The 18030-nt window shown below is 53.7% G+C and overlaps 5 protein-coding genes across 5 annotated transcripts; 1 reads left to right on the forward strand and 4 right to left on the reverse strand.

Moving 5' to 3' along the window:
* Nucleotides 1–12: 12 nt before the first annotated feature.
* On the reverse strand, nucleotides 13–1188 carry PG998_002564 (nucleoside-diphosphate-sugar epimerase; the record flags this gene model as incomplete). Its single annotated transcript, XM_066869382.1, has 4 exons — nucleotides 13–382; nucleotides 403–829; nucleotides 898–1103; nucleotides 1169–1188. The coding sequence occupies 4 exons, from the start codon at nucleotides 1186–1188 to the stop codon at nucleotides 13–15; spliced, it is 1023 nt and encodes a 340-aa protein (XP_066737797.1).
* Nucleotides 1189–1806: 618 nt separating this feature from the next.
* On the reverse strand, nucleotides 1807–5434 carry PG998_002565 (uncharacterized protein; the record flags this gene model as incomplete). Its single annotated transcript, XM_066869383.1, has 4 exons — nucleotides 1807–2534; nucleotides 2624–4450; nucleotides 4639–4757; nucleotides 4842–5434. 4 exons carry the CDS (start codon nucleotides 5432–5434, stop codon nucleotides 1807–1809), a joined length of 3267 nt encoding a protein of 1088 aa, XP_066737798.1.
* Nucleotides 5435–11017: 5583 nt separating this feature from the next.
* Nucleotides 11018–11899, reverse strand: PG998_002566 (ATPase of HSP90 chaperone/DNA topoisomerase II/histidine kinase; the record flags this gene model as incomplete). The annotated part of the gene is made up of 1 exon (XM_066869384.1): nucleotides 11018–11899. The coding sequence occupies one exon, from the start codon at nucleotides 11897–11899 to the stop codon at nucleotides 11018–11020; it is 882 nt and encodes a 293-aa protein (XP_066737799.1).
* Nucleotides 11900–12534: 635 nt separating this feature from the next.
* On the forward strand, nucleotides 12535–13256 carry PG998_002567 (6-7-dimethyl-8-ribityllumazine synthase; the record flags this gene model as incomplete). Its single annotated transcript, XM_066869385.1, has 2 exons — nucleotides 12535–12743; nucleotides 12863–13256. 2 exons carry the CDS (start codon nucleotides 12535–12537, stop codon nucleotides 13254–13256), a joined length of 603 nt encoding a protein of 200 aa, XP_066737800.1.
* A 1099-nt stretch (nucleotides 13257–14355) lies between these two features.
* On the reverse strand, nucleotides 14356–17329 carry PG998_002568 (uncharacterized protein; the record flags this gene model as incomplete). The annotated part of the gene is made up of 2 exons (XM_066869386.1): nucleotides 14356–16831; nucleotides 17100–17329. The coding sequence occupies 2 exons, from the start codon at nucleotides 17327–17329 to the stop codon at nucleotides 14356–14358; spliced, it is 2706 nt and encodes a 901-aa protein (XP_066737801.1).
* Nucleotides 17330–18030: the final 701 nt, after the last annotated feature.

Below are 18030 nucleotides of genomic sequence, written 5' to 3' on the forward strand. Positions count from 1 at the left end.
TAGTTTACATTCCTACAAGCGCCGCTTCTCATACTCGAGAATCTCCGGGATCGACGCCTCGAGCGACGCGGCCCGCGGTTGCCACCCAAGTCCATCCCGCAGCCGCACCGCGCGTCCCCGCGAGTTCCAGCCCCAGCTGACGGCCTCGAACCCGGCCACGGCGAGCGCCTGGTCCTTGTCGAGGCGGCGGTCCTCGGGCCTGGCAGGCAAGAGCCCCATGTCGAACGCCTCGGCCGCCATGGCCCGCGCCAGCTCGCCCCAGACGTGCTCGCCGCTCTCGACGAGGTAGTAGCCCCGAGCCCCCCACAGCTCCCGGGCGTCTTCTCCGCCGCCGCCGCCGAGCGAGACGACCGCCTGCTCGACCAGCAGCCGGAACGCCTCGCTGAGGTCCGCGACGTGGACGTGGTTCCAGCGCGCCCGCCCCGCGCCGACGACGGGCGCGTAGCCCCCCGGAGCACGAGGCGGGCGAGCTCGTAGGCCTGGCGGCCGCGCGTGGCGACGGGGCCGCGGCCGGTGCCGTAGATGGTGGGCGGGCAGACGATGGCGGTTCTGATGGCGTTTGACGCCCCCGCCTCGAGGACGACCTTGTCGACGTTGCGGTGGAAGGCGCCGTCGGGCAGCGAGGTCAGCTCGGCGACGCCGGCGTCGTCGTCGGCAAACTCCTTGTCGTCGTGCTCGCCCAGCCTTCCCGCCTCCGAGTCGCGGTACGTGAGGATGCCGGTGCCCCCCGTGTGCAGCCAGAAGCCCGGGCGCGAGCCGGAGTGGCCCTCGGCCAGGCCCGCGGCGATGGCCCGGGCTGCGGCTTCGTGGTCGGAGGCCTCGGCGGTGTCTGGGGTAATGCCCCGATCAGCTCACCGGAAGAAATAAGCAACCTACGCCCATGATGTGTACACTTACGAAGCACAATATCGGCCTTGGCAGCCTGCTCCCGGAGAAGCTCGGAATCATCCAGGTCCCCAAGGACGATGTCGGCGTCTGGGTACTGGGCCTTGACCTTGTCGGCTTTCTCTTGCGTCCGGATAAGCAGACTAAACTCAAATTCCGGGTGCGCTTGACTCAAGACGGACAAGGCATCGCCGCCGATGTAGCCCGTAGCGCCGGTGCTTCGCGGGAGCGGGTGTTATTTAGTATTAGTCCTTGCTAGTGGGAAGCACCTGTATCTACTCACAGGAATATCTTGACCGCCATTTTTGGTACGTCGTAAGTCGATTGGGTTTCAGATGCATCTAAAGTCTTGTAGGATATGCATAGACTCTGGATTCACATGATATATACATGCAGAGCATGCCCCATGTTCATGACGACATCGAACCCGAACGGATCAATAGCTAAAGCACTCGGAAGAACACTTACCCGCCAGCCAGCAAGCATGGCAATAGACCACGACGCATACATGGGATTAGAGCCTGGAGCATAGTTTGTTTGACCTCTTAATACTATTTCATTACTATGGAGCTAAAGATACCGGCTCAGCTTTTCCGAGAGCCATTAACGTCCCCTTGTTTCTCCATGTCACGCGCGACCTAGATGTCCGTATATAAACTGCTACATAGACCAGCAAGAACAACGTGTCGCGAAATATTGCTCGACAACCAATTTTGTACGCCGTCGCTAAATCAACCCATATGATTATAGACAAGAGACGGAAAACCCTCCCCTTCCGTCATAGCATCACGCACCTCCGTCGTATCCTCGGGTTTCTCTCTCTCTTCCTCTCATCCTTCGATCTTTCACCCCCGTCACGCTGGTTGCCGCTCCAAGCTCTATATGATGTATACAAAAAAAGAAGATTCGTTACGTCTGTCGTTATGAGGGGGAACGATGAGATGTCGAAGAGCTGGCGCTGGCTCGTCTAATTGCCTCCACCACCTCCGCTGAGCTCCCTAGCAAGTCGAGACGTTGATCAGACGACGGGTCGACCCGGCTGATGCTGTGCTGGTGAACATGGCCGTAACTAGTAGGCCTTTCGTCTCCGCTATCACCGCTCTGTCCAGGGGAGGGGAACTGACTGTTCATGTCGTCGGTCGCTCCGAGGGAAGAGCCGGAAAGGCGCTTGTTATGCGAATTGGTTCGATCGAATGGAAGCCGCGCCGAAGTAGTCCCCGAAGCCCCGTCGGGGAATGTGGGCGAGGGTCCAGCTTCCGCAGGTGGCACTAGATTAACCAGAGGATTCTTGATGAAGTCCACACCGGAGTTGCGCTTCGAGCTTTTCCTAGGCACGTCTGGTAGAGGTTCCAGCTCGACTCCGCGAGCGGTTCTCCTTGATGTTTGTCGACTAGTCTTTACAGTCTTCGCAGAGTTTAGCCGACTGGGCACCTTAAATGACTCGCCCGCATCAAGATCCGGCAAAAGAGGTGGGCCTTCTGCGAGCTTTGTTGTCCCGATGTCCCGTTCCTCTTCGTCGTCGGCCTGTGACTCCTCACCCTCATCGTCCAGGAGATCTCTCTTCTTGCCTCTTTTAACTCGCGGGGATGAATCTTCATCGTCGCTCTCAATAGGGCCGTTGCGTAGCACACCCATAGCAACAGGAATGCCTTCCGGGGACCCTCGTCAGCAAATTCGCCACCGCGTGCCTTCATTGCTGGCGGCATCCTGGCGCTTCGGACCACTTCGAATCCTTTACCCTTCTCCTTGGTCTTTCCGCCGAAAAGGCCCTTCAACCAGCCCGTCGCGGTGGAAACAGGACTCGTCGGATCTGCAGGCCCAGTTCCCAGCTTCCTTCCTGGCCCGTCTGAGTTCAGGGCCGGTCCTCGTACCCCGTAGTAGAAGTCGACTTCCCGAGTTGAATAATCCGCCCTAGGGGCAAAGACCGGCGTATAGGCTTGTGGCGGCGCTGGCGTTTGCCCTCTTGTTGGCGAGTTATCCGCATCCGGGAGATCCGGGAACGAGGCCCCGGCCTTGCTCATGCGTTTGTCTGCGAGATCTATGCTCCCAACGGATTGGCGACTGCGGTGATAAGGGGGTGTTCCTCCTATATCCTCGCTGTTTTGGCGCCGGGCCCGTGGCGCACGATAGTATGGATCGGCGGTTGGCTGCGGACGAGTTGCTTGCCCAGGCGACGGCAGAAAGGAAAAGGTACTAACTTCTCCTGGCGTGCCCGGGGGAAAGCTACTACCCCCCATTGGTAGCGAGTAAGCATCGATGCTGCGACCGTCTAGGACGCTGGAGCTCCGCTGTTGCTGATGCAACATTATGCCCATACTACCCGCAGACTCGCTCCGCACACGGCCATAGCCCCTCTTGGAAGCTGGCACAGTATCCAGCATTGCCGTCGTACTCAGCTGACTTTGGCGAGAGGTAGCCCCGCGCCTTGAGATACGCCTTTGAAGCTGACGAGCTCCAAAGATCCTGGATAAACCTCCTCTCGTCTGGCCCCGCGAATCATCTCCCCCAGCACCACACATGCGGGCTACAACTTCGATGATGGTCTGCAAAGCATTGAGGAAGAAGCCAAAAACGAGGACTGCGCCGTGAATCAAGAGAATCACATATCCGATCCACCCTTTGGGCCCTTCGAGCACACCCATAGTAGGCGAAAAGGCGACCATGAGAATAACGGTGACGAATCGCAATGCTGAGAACCCGGTGTGATAGGCGTTCATCGATGTTGGCGAATGGAATGGGCGGAATGCGTGCAGGGTCAGCATCTGGACAACCTCGCAAGCCGCGAGTATGACAAGCTGGGCGATGCCAGACGCTTGGACCGCCCCAAGTGCGATACCCCTGAGGAAAGTCAGAAGCACCGGGATCAGCGCAAAGGCAGCCGCTTCGTCCGAATAAGTATTGTACAGTGGCCCGTAGAGCAAGACGGTGGCCAGATCGTCGAACAAATGCGATCGAGGTCTTGTCGAGGCGATCAAATATATGAGCCAGGCCGCAAAGCCCACAATGAGGGCTATAGTCACCACAGCCAAAGCCACGAGGTAAACCGAAGATCGCGATGCGACAACCAGTTGAAAGAGGGACAAAGTGACTATAGGCAGCAAAAAGTAGCTGAAGACCAGTCGGATTACATTACCCATGGAGAAGGGCATGTTCTTGGCACGCAGGTCCTCTTCGGGGTTCTGCCGAACAAGACGGAGAACCCAGCGGAAAAAGAAGCCGAGCTGGATGGCGGAGAGGAGAATCGCGAATATTACCAGCAGCCAAACCATCATCCCAGCCCAAATGTCTTCGACCTGGCTCATCCCTACCAAGCGGGTGACGTTCTCCAGCCCATAAACACTGCTGCTGCCGTCATAAACACTGGTTATGTTCTGTGTGACATACACGCCATCCACTATATTCTTCCACGGTTCGGCTCCGGATACAAAGCTTTGGTTGAACATAAGAGCAGACCATGCTCCATTGCTGACCACTGGTTGGTAGTAGCCCGGGTAACTCAGGGATAAACCACCCGTCAGTACAATAAATTGGATGTACTGGAGGCAGTCACCGAATCCCGGGGTCACTAGTCTAAGTAAGTCGGGATGTCTGCCGTAATTCGTCGTCCAGTGGAATACGTCGCTTGTTCCCCAGGGACTGAACACGCCGGCAAAAACGGTTGCCACACCAACTAGGAGCAAAACGAAGACCGGGAGGAATCGAAGGAACCAGGAAATCCCCCAAGACTGGGAGTGACGACGCTGGATATGCAACCGATGGACGTGGCTCTGGCGTCTCCATTCCATATTATCAGGGTTGGTGCAAACGACGTGAAGGCGTAAGGCGACGAGAAATCATTCGACAGTTCGAGATACGGTAGTCCCTGGTAACCACTAAAGTAAAGTCAGCCTCTCGGGTACAACATGTATAGGGGATATGACCCAAGGAATCTTGCCCCTGTCTATTCTTCGACATACGTGATATTATTGAAGACTGGACCCAGGGGACACTGTCCATCCCTGGTACTATTGCAGAAATTGGACAATGTCTTATAAGGTTCGTAGCTCAAGACGTCGACTTTGCTGAAGAGGGTGGTGGCCTTTCCAGCGGGTCCATCTGGTTGGTTTTGGATCTTGCCGTTCAGAACGCTCGTGTTTCCCTTCCACTGGTTGGTGTCGTTCCAGGGAGGCAGGGTGGTGTTACCGACCGTGCCGGTCACGTTGCCATAGACTCTGACTCGGAGGTTGTGCAACGGATTCTCGAGGTCGAAAACGGCATCGAGATAAAGAGGAACCCATTGGAGTTGGGCATGGTCGGCGTTATTGCTAGCGATGTAGTTGCTCGGCAGGCAATTGTCGAATGGGAGCAGAACGGCCGATGCAGGTTGGACGGAGAGCAACGCGAGCAGCAACAGGAGGGCGAAGTGGCAGGCGGCCGGCAAGGAGGTTCGATATCGTATGGGCATATGCCGCTGGGGTCCATATCGATGCATGGTGGCATGGCGGTTGCTCTCGGTCGCGTCGTGTGCCCAAGCTAGGGCATCGTCGTTTCCGGGCGGCCTCGTACTCATAGCGACCGGCAGGTAATTATTCTCTGGTTCGTCATCATCACAACAGCGGCCTTCTCTAGAGTGACAGCGAGGACTGGGACCTCGCATATTCTCTTCGCCCAAAAGCCGTAGGACAAGAATTTCGGATCTTTTCCCAGATACCAACAACGGGAAATAGGAATGCTGAGACGTCTACAGCCGCATCGTGTTGAATACCCAATACACGTTTGTTCGACGGAGCTGCCAGAATACCAATTAACCTAACGGGGCGGCGAGTCTGAAACAGCTTGGGTCGGCTTGATCCGGGGTAAAAGGAGCAGAATATTAAGCGGGAGAATGCGGGTAGGGCAGCCCGGCGAGTAAGTAGTAAGTAAATAGGGCCAGTAAATGTAAATAGTATGACAAAGGGAAGTCGAAGAAGTTCGGATCTGCACAGCCCAAAGAATGATCTCAACAAGAATGATGCTAAGATAAGAAAGGGTGAAAAGTAATCGCGGTACGGGCTGTCAGTCGTACCAGTAGGAATTGGACCGGGCAACGAACGGGCTGGGCAGTGCGCGCTGCGCTCGCTGGCTTGGGATGCGCTGGGTTGCGTTGCGTTGCGGCGTGGAGACTGGGGGGGCAGTGTTCCTTACAATGGGGACCTGGAGGGGAGAGGGACGAGGGAAGCGAAGCGAAGAAGCGGGCCACACAGACAGACCAGACAGGCTCTGGCCCAGAAGAAGAAATATATATATATCGAATGCAAATGCTGCCCGGGAGACCCTTATTCATCAATCTGTCGCGTGCGTCCTGCCTGACTAGCAAACGTAGGGCCGGGACGTGTTATTTTGATTGATGCTTTTTGTATTTTGAATTCTTGCCCTTCCCTTCTGTCTGGGCCAAGCCGCACCTTAAGGGATGGTTTTGACGTGAAGCTAAAGCAGGTGCAGTTCACTTGTCGACGCGACCCTCTAGGCTGTATGAGCTAAAGTAGAGGCAGCCGGCATGAGCCAGGAGAAGGTTTGCAGCGAGCGGTAGGGCGAGATCAGACGAAACGAACGATTGATGAAGAAGAAGAGAGAAGATGGGACGTTTCTGGTTGGCAACAAACGAGAGACTCAGTCAAACATTGACCAGACATGCAAAAAAAAATAGGCAGGCTCGAGGCCGCTGCTATTTGCTATGCCGCAGCACAGCGCTGTACTAAGATCGTAGCAGACGACTTGTCTCAACTCAAGCCGAGAGGCCATTTATGCGCTAATGCGCCATGGTTTAAACGGCCAGCTGGAACGGTTGGCTCCCCAGACGTGCCCTCATGCGTGGTGTGTGGTATCAACTGTGAACGGCCGAAGCGGGCCAATGGGCACACGCGGTACAAAGACGACGCCTGTCCGGCACACTTTGTGGTGATTTCTTCATTCCCCCATCGCCCATTCATTCTCCTTGCCTCTCCCTCGTCGCCGTAGCATCTCCAAGTCTGGTTGACCATCGGGTAGCTTACCGTGGTTTTGGACTGTTGCTCTCAATTTGAGCGGACCCTATAATACGTTTGGTAATTCACATTCCCACTCCTGACGTCAGTTGGCGCTTCCATATTGGATCTTGAAACTTGATTCACCATCTTTCACTGGAAGAGACTGTGAAGGGGGGTAATGTACGCGTGGTGTTCCGTTCGAAGGAGTACTGCGAGTGAGATTGACGGCGACAGCGACAAGGCCCTTGTGGTGCTTCCATGGGCTTTTCGTGTATTAGACCTAGGGGGAGGTTGCTGACTGATAGCCAGATATCAGCCATCAGTTAACCCGCCAACGTACCGAGTACTCGGCCATACTACGTATGCCCACTTGGGAGAATGGACTCGAGTTTCACAAAGTGTATAGGCGAGCAGGCGAGAGTTGTCTTTTGATCTGCCGGCGCTGCAGCTGAGTATTTGATATGTTTCATCGCCGTGGAACCCTGATGTACGGATGCATGTATGTATGTGTTATGTGTAAACACATTCGTCCAACCACTTGGCAGCAGCCAGCTCAGAAGCCATGCTCCACTTCCCACTTAGGGTATCTCGAGATGCTCTTTGAGAGGTCAACCAACAACTCGTGGCTCGCCGGTGTTTTCGTCGTACGGGGCACACACACAGCGGGCCGCGTGCACTCAGATCCCATCTGAGACAGCACAAGGCAGATAAGACAAGAGAGTCCTTGTTCTTCTCTTCTCTCTAGCAGACATCCTACGCCCCAAGTGCTTGTTGTGTGGTCGGAATATCGTATTTCTTTCATCGGCCTGCTTGACAGTTGCTATCTTAAGTACCCGGGCGTTGCATCATTGGGGAAGAAGCCAGTCCAGTCAGCGCTAAGTGCTGGCGTGGACTGGGCCCGTGTAACCACAGCTTGACAGCGCGCTGTCAGCCTTCAGTCGCCAACAGCCAGCCTGTGGCTTCGTAAAAGCTAGACGATTGAACGATGCCGAGTGCTAATCAGTTAACAATGTTCATAAGAAGTTCATAAGATCAGCTCGTATAGCTTTATGGAAACCCACCCCCTCCCCGGACAAAATGCTCAACGTAGCATGTTCTGGTAGAAATCCGTACTTAACCCAGCCAGTCATAACGCGATGCAGCTGTTGTGCCGCAGACTGTGGAATAATTCCCGGAGCATTTCACGCCAACACCAATACGAGCAGGAAAGCTGTGGCGCATCGAGATCGACGTCCAGGTTCGGGCTGGGGCAACTTGGGAAGCACAAAACACTTGAATGTGGTAAGGTGACATGCGAGTTCTTGGGAGTAGAGCTTCGCTTGCTTATCAGAGCAACATATTGACAAGCGACGTGAAACAAAATACAGCACAGCACCCTTCTCTTCCCCAGCAGTCCAGCACGCAATCGTAGAAGCCCTCACTGCTCTGTCTGTTGCTCCGCAGACGAACTAACGAACTAATATGATTACCAATCGTACCACAAACCAAGACACAAAGTGATACCAATGAACAAGTAGAAAAGTCACACGGTGCGACCCTTCTAACCCCGGTGCACCAAGGCCGTCCTTCCCACGCTCGACATTACCCTGAATATACTAGGATGTGCTGTCGAGACGAGAAGAATTGATGGAGGGAAATCAGATCCCACCCTTAGTGCCGTTAAACATATATATATGTAAATAGAATCTGGCCAGCACGGTTCGTATTCGATGCTTCCTAATAACGGCCTATGTGGGCCTGTGGGATTGACAACGAATATAGTGTCCGACAGATTGACAGCTATACGGGATCCACGGAATGCGTTTCCTGGGAGCTCTGTCCTCCGCCCGGACCTCGCTCGACTTCTTCCACGACGACTTCTGGATACCGAGTCCACGGTAAGTGTTCTCGACTCTTCGAGAGAAACTCCCATATGGGGCGAGTCTACGTTTGGGTCAATGTACTTACATGTTCGTGAGGGGTGGGCAGTGCCTTTGACTCATGCTTTTATCCCTTTAAGTGACTTATCCCTCATTGCAATTGAGTCTAAGCTACAGAGCCCTCCAAGTACACGAAGATATGTAGCACTCTCAAGTGTATTGATTTAGTGTGGCCCAGATGATAGAGCACAGTGGCACCACACTATGTAAGCTACGAATATGCTAGCTTTCAGCTGTATCAAGCTCATATACAAGCAAATCAGACCCCTTCATCGAATCAAACCTTGTGTAATATAACATGAATGCTGGCCTCGCCAGAACCCTAGCACGAGTGCTATAACTGCCACTTATGGGGTCTCGGTGCCTTTTCCCTTCAATGATGTCGTCAATTGACTCTCAATGCGAGTTCGTCCGCCGGTGACCTGCTCATTCCACTTCGATAGCAGATGATCGAGTCGTTGTTCAACCCTGTGACCTTCGCCCGTACCCATATCCAGTGCCGACGCAACACCGCCATCGTCGACATACCCATCAAATCGAGCAACTAGGACTACGCTACTTCGTAGCAGCTGAACTTCCACTGATAGTTGGAATGATAGATTGTAGGTCGCATCATTGTCCTGAATGCTCTCGAATGGCATGTAACAGCTCTTCACCCGTTTGAGTCCTCTTCGCGGTGCCTTACTGCTTCCTTCGGCTGCTACGGATTTCTGATATCTCAAAAGATAGGCACGGGGGTCTCCAGTTGGAATAGACGTTATGATAGGCTCCGGGCCCTCAACTGCTGGTTGATCTTGAGTTGTCAATAGGGCTCTTGCGTTGTGTGACCCAAAACCTTTACAATCTTGCCTCTGGAACACAGAACCTACGGGAGCATCGGAGACCCGTGTGGCGCGAAAGTTCAATGCTTCAATTTCGCCTGCTGCGCAATCTTCTCTCGGAATATTTGCACCCCCTTGAAGTTATCAAGTGGCTGTGTGACAATTCATCGGCTACAGTATGCCCCTGGCCATGACGGTTAGAAACAAAGCGGTCAAGATTTGTCTGCCTGTTGGAGATATCCAACAAAGGGTTTGATTTGCTTGGATCGTCCTGATATCTTGAACGATAAGATGAAGCCCGCTCTTGCTGATCTCTCTGTACAGACGAAGGTGGTGTCCAGGGTGGTTGCGCCCGGCGGCGCAAAACAGTATCGTGTGTCTGGGGCTTCGGGGCAGTTTGATGGGCCGATACTAATGGGCTCGACATTGGACTGGCATATGGCTGCTTGAAAGGCCTTGTTGGTGAACTGAGTTGACCCAATGGCAAGTTGAGGTCTCTTGGTGCTGCACTATAATGATGCAGAATATCTGGCTCAGGGGTAAGACAAAGACTGGCGTCCTCTTCGATCTCTCCATACCCAGAGAGACCATCTTTGCGACCGTTCTTGTTCATTCTGGCAATCGACCAAGGATCCAGAGGTCTGTCTGGGTCCATTGAGGACACATCGTTGCGGGCTATATCACCAACCAAGCTATGTTTCTGGGTTGGAAGTGGATGCCTCGTCTGGGTTTTGCGTTTCTTGCGCCCGTCAGTATGTTCGCTGAGATCTGTCGACATGTCTCCTGTCCAGCCGCGACCAGAAAGTGGAAGCTCGGCCCCAGAGGTACCGGAGCGCTCGCCTGGAGCCGATTGTTCTTCTCGACTGCGTAATGTGCTTGCAGTAATGAAGCTGGGTAGCGCGGGTGTGCCTGGCTTATTCCCCTTGTGATTTGGTTCATCATCGTCGATCTGTCCTCCCGTGCTGCAATTTAAGGCATCGTGGGTTGTATCTTGGACTGAAGTTGCCGGCCCAGGAACTCCTGTTATCGATGTTCTTTCAGGGAGCTGTCTACCGCTGATTGTTCTCGCTGAAGTTTCCAGATCAAGCGAGGGTTGGGCGTTTACTTCCTGGCCATTTCCGGTAAGTAAACCTGGTGGACCAACTTCCATTTCGGTAGAGCGAACTTTCTCTGGTACGTCGTTCGTGGGTGTCTTGAGAGGCCTCGCCGCCGCCTGCCCATAAACCTCGGCACAGAACATTGCAAACTGGCTAACCAAAGAGTCTTCATCCGAAAAAAGGACTTCGTCTTTTGACGGCTCAATATTGGCATCATAACTGCCTGGTGGGCATGTGATGTTGAGGCATATGAAGACATCCTCAATGGATGTTCCTTGATTGGCCATACCCAAGGAGCTGCTCACATATTGCTAATATGTTGATAGTAGCTTCTTCATAGTACCTCTGGTGGCCTTCAAGGGACGGCGGTCGACTGAGAAGTAGCGACCTTTTGGCAGAAGGTGTACTTGCGGGTCAGACTTGACTACAATTGCCTCGAGCCTGAACGAAGGCTGCGCCGAGCTAGCCTGATGCGTGGGCGTGTCATTGATGTAGCTTTTCTCCATGCATTGAGACAAGGCTGCCGCGCCATAGACCTGAAGTACTGCTTCTTGAAGTCCAGCAGTTGGTCTTGGGGCATACGACCAATTGAGGCGAGGCTGCTTCAGAACCTTGAATTGAAATCGCAGCTGCGGTCTTGCCATGGCATACGATCGGATGAGTTTTTTGAGGCCATCCAGAGAATTCGACGCTTCTTTGATGGCCACTTGCTCCCGAACAGGCGTCTCGTTGTACAGCCCAGTGACAATGACGGTAGTTCCAATAGGGGCGGATGCAGGATGGTGTGTCAATACGCCGCCGGTCTTTGGGTGAAGCTGGAGGGAAGCCGCTACAGGATCGGAAGAGGTTTTTGTGATGACACAAACCTTGGCTATGGCATTGGCGCTGGCCAGGGCTTCTCCACGGAAGCCAAGCGAAGTGTTTGCTCGAACACTCAGCTCTTCGAAGGTCTTCAACTTGCTTGTGTGACCACGACGGCCCAAGGAGTCGTAATCGTCCGGATAGATTCCGACGCCATTATCGTGAACCTCTATCTTGTCTACTGTGTTGGATGAGATAAGGATCTCAACTGATCTTGCCTGGGCATCGATAGCGTTGTCCAAGAGTTCTTTGACCAGGTTGACCGGGGATGCGATATTGAGGTGACCAGCCAGCCGCTTGGCCACCGAGTCCGGTAGGGCGGCAATGGGCATGATTGCCACACGGTCCGAGTACCGTGTTACGAAGGTGCAACGAAGTGATATGGACCGGAACAGAGGCACAGAGACACAAAAGGGACTAGAATGGGGTATAACTGGTATTTTCGGGGGTGTCTCTACATGTTGAGACAACTTCAAGATTCTGTCATAACAGGGAGAATACTTTTTCTTCATCAAGTTGAAAGACCTTACCCATCTTTGCAGCATGGGGAGGAAGGCACTTACAAGAAGTGGTGTGCGCTTTCCCTTCGAGGTATATTTTAGTAGAAGGCTAAAGGTAGGTCACCTGTAAGTGGGCTGTACCAAAACGTACTTGCCCAGCTGAGCTGTGCTAAGTCGTGAAACAAACAAACCCCTGCCAATCAGCAACCTTGCAGGGGCTTTCGTCATCTCTGGGGCAGCTACGATTGGGAAATGCCCCTCCCTCAGTTGATTGCTCAATGCATGGCCCGGCCAGACTGACCTGAACCTTCACCTCACTCTTCCGTTTGCGACACAGCCAGAAAAGAAACACGTCGTCTTATTGTCTCTTGTGAATCCGAGACCATTTGATTTCTCCTCCAGTGCATTCGTTCATTCTCTTACCCATCTTGTATCGTCTCCCGACATTAAACTACAACCTCGAAACCATGGCGAGCTCTCTGAAGGGACCGACCCCGCAGCAACACGATGGCAGCGCCCTGCGCATCGGTATCGTCCACGCCCGCTGGAATTCCACCATCATTGAGCCCCTCCTCAAGGGCACCAAGGACAAGCTGTTGGCCTGTGGAGTGAAGGAGGCCAATATTGTGGTCGAGTCGGTCCCGGGCTCTTGGGAGCTGCCTATTGCCGTCAAGTCGTGAGTGCAATTGAGTGCGACAGGATTCGCCGATTCCTAGGGGGAGAGACTCGTCTCCCGCTGGGAAGTCCAGACTTGGCTGAGTGACTGAGCTAACCTGACCGACAATACCACTTCAGCCTCTTCTCCGCTTCCCAAGTCCAAGCCAGCTCGGCCGGCGGCGGTTCCGCCGGCGATCTCCTTGCCTCCTCGACGACAGACCTGACGGCCCTCTCCTCCGCAGCTACGGCTTCGGCCCCCTTTGACGCTATCATCGCCATCGGCGTCCTGATCAAGGGCGAGACGATGCACTTCGAGTACATCTCCGACGCCGTATCCCACGGCCTGATGCGCACGCAGCTCGACCTCGGCATCCCCGTCATCTTCGGCGTCCTGACGGTCCTCAGCGACGACCAGGCCAAGGCGCGCGCCGGCTTGCTCTCGGGCAGCCACAACCACGGTGAGGACTGGGGCCTGGCCGCCGTTGAGCTCGGCGTCAAGCGAGGTGCCTGGGCTCAGGGCAAGATGAATTAAAAAGAAAAAGGAAAAAAGACATCTGTAATCTGAATACAATACTAGATATTTGATCATGGCACATGTAGGCCGCGAGTCAATATTGGAATATAACAATCAAAACGGGATTACCGGCGTTCGAATAATATGAGACTTGGCCAAGCCAACTGTGCTGTTTGAGATGGCCCCAATCAGGATCATAATCGAGTCGATGATACTCAGCATTGAATATGCAACACAGACACTAGTACGAAGTAAACATTATGCAGATATAGCATTGTAAAAGATCATGGAGACGGCTCTGCTTTGCCTCGTCGTTTGAGTCATCAATTGGTGGTTCGAGTCTAAGCAGGCTATCTCACGGTAAAACGTCTTTGCTAGGTGTGTCCTTGACAGTGGACTGCCCAGCCAAGTGATCCCAAGGTTTACCATTAGGGTCACACGCATCACGGTGCAATCATCAGGGACTAGACTAGTCAGAAAGGCATATTGAGGGCAGATCTGGTATGTGTTGTATTAAATTAGCTTGTATGTAGGCCGAGCAACTTCTAACACATATGAATCGTGTATCCGCACGACATTGTGGTAAAATCGCTCTTCGCTCCATCCATTCCCATCCATCCATCCATTCATCTCGTAAATGTTTTTCGTGTTTGTATGTGTGGTGGACTTTCTTTCTCCCACCCTCACAACACACAAACGCACAGCTCCTCGCCCACCGCTCTCTCCCCGTCATATTTTTTTGTTGTAGCTTATATCCAGTGTTCGAAAAAGGAGGGGAAAATGAATAATGCCGCCACGCCAGCGCCTGATAATGTTGCTCCTTCCAAGTTGCCCGAGCCAGGAGAGCTCGTGTTATCCTACTTACAATGTACAGACTCACACATCCCAAGTTCGATAATAATCCAAATGTCGTCTAAATTCCTCGAGACATATGGGTTTGGCTCCATCGATATCCAAAAGAAAGAAAAGAAGCCATGCATGACCCAACAAAAATCTAACCAGGACTTTTCCCCTCGTTATGCTTTGCCGAACCAAGATGCATTATTCGAGAGTGTCGCAAAATGACGAAAGGGACTCGTTGTTAATGCCAAGATATAATGACCACAGCAACACACGTTTAGCTGATCAGAGATCCGAGTTCGCTGCCGTAGGACTTCTTCGCCTTCCATATGTTCTTCTTCGCCTCGCGCTTTGCTCTAAGTTCCTCCCAGCCCTTCTCTTCGTCGTCGTCTTCGTCTTCGTTCGCTACTTTGGTCTCGCCAGAGAGCTTGGAGAGGGTGGGAAGAGCGCCAGACATGGTCTGGGTCCTTGACTGCACATCCAAAGGCATCATACTGGAGACCGGCCGGTAACGGCCAGGGAGACCAATGTTGCTTCGCTCAGAGGGGGCAATCGAAGGTGCATAACCAGCGCCCTGGATTCGGATTGATGGTGTGTATCCTGCATTAGGTGGCTGGATCCACGAAGATGAACTTGGCTGGACCATGCTCATGGTTCGCATAGCGGCATCTCCCCTCACAGAGCCCATGTTGTTGTTGTTGGCCATTCCCATTCCGTTGCCCATGCCCATACCCATGCCCAGGCTGCCATTGCCCATTTGAAGCGGATCGCCTAAGAAATTGGGTCGGTTCATATCCGACATGGACCCAATCGACTGATTTGGCATGTGACTCATAGGACGAGGAGGTCCTTGACCGGGCATTTGGCCAGGCATTTGCATATTCATATGCATAGGTGTCTGGCTTGTGTTCTGGCCGGTCATCATCTGCATGAACTGCATCTGCATCTGCATAAACTGCGTCATCTGTTGCGTCATCTGGAGCTGGGCTTGGTCGCCGGGTGTCGTCTGCATTTGCTGGGGATACATCATCTGAGGCGGGATGCCTGCGACTGGGTCGAAACCTCCTGGCATGCCATAGTTCATTGGCATTTGCATGTTCGAGGGAAGCGCGTTCTTCCCATCGATCGCCGGGCTTCCCCGTCTCAAAGCCCTTTGCCTTTCCTCGTTGGCAATAACGCCGACCAATCCGCCAACTGGCGCAGCTCGGTTCTGCTGGGCAGGCGCACCTCCGCCAAGAGCAAATGACTCTCGGGGAGGCTGGTTGATGAGCCCGGCACCCAGGAACGGATCTTGGGGCAGCTTGCGGGCGAAGGCCGGAAGAGGGCCACCGGGTCGAGGACCGTTGTCTCCGGAAACAGAGCCTGGACCGACAGTAAAAGACGGCGCCATAGATGCCCGGAGGTTGGGGTTGGAGCCGACCGTGCTCAATCTGATTGGGGGCCGGTTCTTGTTGGGGAAGCCATGTGCGGCCAAGATGCCGAGCGGAACATCTTCATCCTCGGAGGCGTCAGAGGGAGGCGAGTTTGAGCCGCTTGGACCCGGCGTGAGGTTCAAGGGCAGGTTGGGTGTGCTCATTGACATGGAGAGACTTGGTCGCGAAGCGGCCATACCAGGCTGTTCTCCAGTTACCTTCATCATCTGTTGTCGGTAGACCGTCATATGAGCCTCCTGCTTGCGTCGCTGCTTCGCCATTTCCTTCGTTTTCTCGGCATCATCCTCCTCATCCTCGTAGTTGTCCTCCTCTTCATCGCTGGAGACATCCTTGCTACCAGAAGCGGTCTGTTGCCGGACCTTGTCTCGTTGGTATTTTTCAAACTCAGCAGGAGTCATGACCTTGTTCTGCGGCGGCCCGTTTCCTCTGTTAGACGCGTGACCGTTAGACCTAGAACCACGCCCGAATGAGCTCTCAAACATGTTTTCTTCGCCATCGAGCCTCGCGGGCCTCGTGTATGTTTCCCGAAGGGTGCCCAAGGTGTCTTCGTTCTCCCTGCCATTGGAACGTCCACCCGATGAACGAGCTAAATAACTCGTGGCAGCCAACGAGTCTTTCAACAATGCAACATCCTCATCCTCCTCCGGTGGCGATGGCCTTGATGTCAACGAGGGATTGACGCGATGTCTCGGAACGGGAGGCGGCGTGTTCTCGTCTGCCGGAGGTGATAAGATCCCTCGTGGTGACGCAAGTCCTCTGGGTGAACCGAGAAGGCCATCATTTGAGGTCTGGCTGTTCCAGGATTTGGGTGGGGCCTCTACTGCAGAGATTCGATCAAGATGCAGTGGCGATGGCTGGTTAGAACGATTGCCTGTCAAGTTTCGCGAGCCCAATGGTGTCCGTCCCGGATCCTCTTTCACGGTTGCCACGCTGGCGCGCTTGTTGAAAGCTGAGAGCATGTTGCTCAAATCACCTCCCAAATCGAGTTGAAAATCTCGGTCACCCAGCTGGGGCGGCGTCGCTGTAGTGACGGTTGAGCCAGTTTGTGCTCGCGACCTATTTCCTGGAGTTTGCGGATCATAACCGTCAGGGAGTGAGGGAACAGGTTCGTCTGCAGGAATAGTGGGCAGGCTGTTCTTCTTAGAGCCGCCGAAGGAGAATGTCCTCCCAGCTTGTTTCAGAAACCCACCCCCTGAAGACTTTTGCGGTACGTGCCCAGGGCCGTCATGCACTGACTTCCGTGGTAAACTCCTCCCATCCTCCATTGTGGCTGTGAAATCAGTCGACGATGGGGCCGTCGAGGCATTGCTATGACGTGAGCTGTTGTCAGAAGTTGTTTTGATTGTCGTAGAACTTCCACTGCCGCTTCAATTGATTAGCCCTCTGAACCAGAAAGTCTCAGACACATCCTCGCCGTGCGATCAGGTAAGAATGCGGACCTAGATGGCATGCCCATGTTGCAGACAGCCACTGTCAAGAACAGCACTCCATAATTTTTTATAGTGCCTTCTCCAGTATTGCTGCATGAACTCCACGCCATCTGTGCAGGGAGCAGACAACCCTGATCGCTCGTGGGATTGCTACTTACCGATTCGACTTCATGTTGGCGAAGATGTTATCGTCTGTTGTGACCTCGGACAGCGTCGTTTTCGGAACTCCTCCGGTCGCCTTCATTAATCTTACTCCACCGTCGAACGACTTGCCACCTGCAGCTCCTACTTCGGTACGCTCGAGGACACGGAATGAAGACTCTACCGGCGCATCGTGATCTTCAGTGACTTGCGATTTCCGCCGAAAATTGACTGGGAATCTAGGCATATAGGCGAGAGTACGAGGGCGTCAATGAGATCACTGCACGCCCACAGAGCGTCGATCGGGTACCGAGATAGTGTAAGCAATTGGCGGGCGCGCAAGAGAGTATCGATGTTCCTCTCTATAATTGACAGGGTATCGCGGGCAGCTGCATGATGGGAGAATCTCAAATTAGCTGATGTTCGTAATGTCAAAGCAGACCAATGCGGCGCTCTCTGTGTCTCTCTCCAATCTTTGCTCTGTCGAGGCCGCGTTGTCGGAAACAACCAAACCACCCCCGAAGGCGCGTCAGAGGGAAACGATAGGTTTTAGATCGGGGGTGACAGAAAGCGGTTTGGCAACGCGTGTGGAAACAGAGTACGACTAATGTCTGTTTCATTGGACGGAGCCCGCGCAAGAACATCCTTTGCGAAGCAATCGGGCCAGTGCCAGGAAACTCAAATCAATTTAGGCGAGACATTGACACCGAGACTGGGTGAAGAGGCTTCCTTCCCCAATAACCGGAACTCGCATGGGGCGATTTCACAAGAGCGTCGAGAAACGCGAGTATGCGAAATGGGATCCTTTCGAACTTACATTGCAGCTGAAAAGGGGGCGACGGCTGATCGGGCGACGGAAAGCCAAATGTGAATCCGTAGATATTAAGTATAGGTTGGTTGATTGGAGATGCAGTATTCGAGTATATTCGTCGAGAAAATGGAACGATT

Source organism: Apiospora kogelbergensis, assembly GCF_038363985.1.
Source record: "Apiospora kogelbergensis strain CBS 113332 chromosome Unknown utg000001l_segment0_segment0, whole genome shotgun sequence".
In the NCBI taxonomy this organism is placed as follows: domain Eukaryota; kingdom Fungi; phylum Ascomycota; class Sordariomycetes; order Amphisphaeriales; family Apiosporaceae; genus Apiospora; species Apiospora kogelbergensis.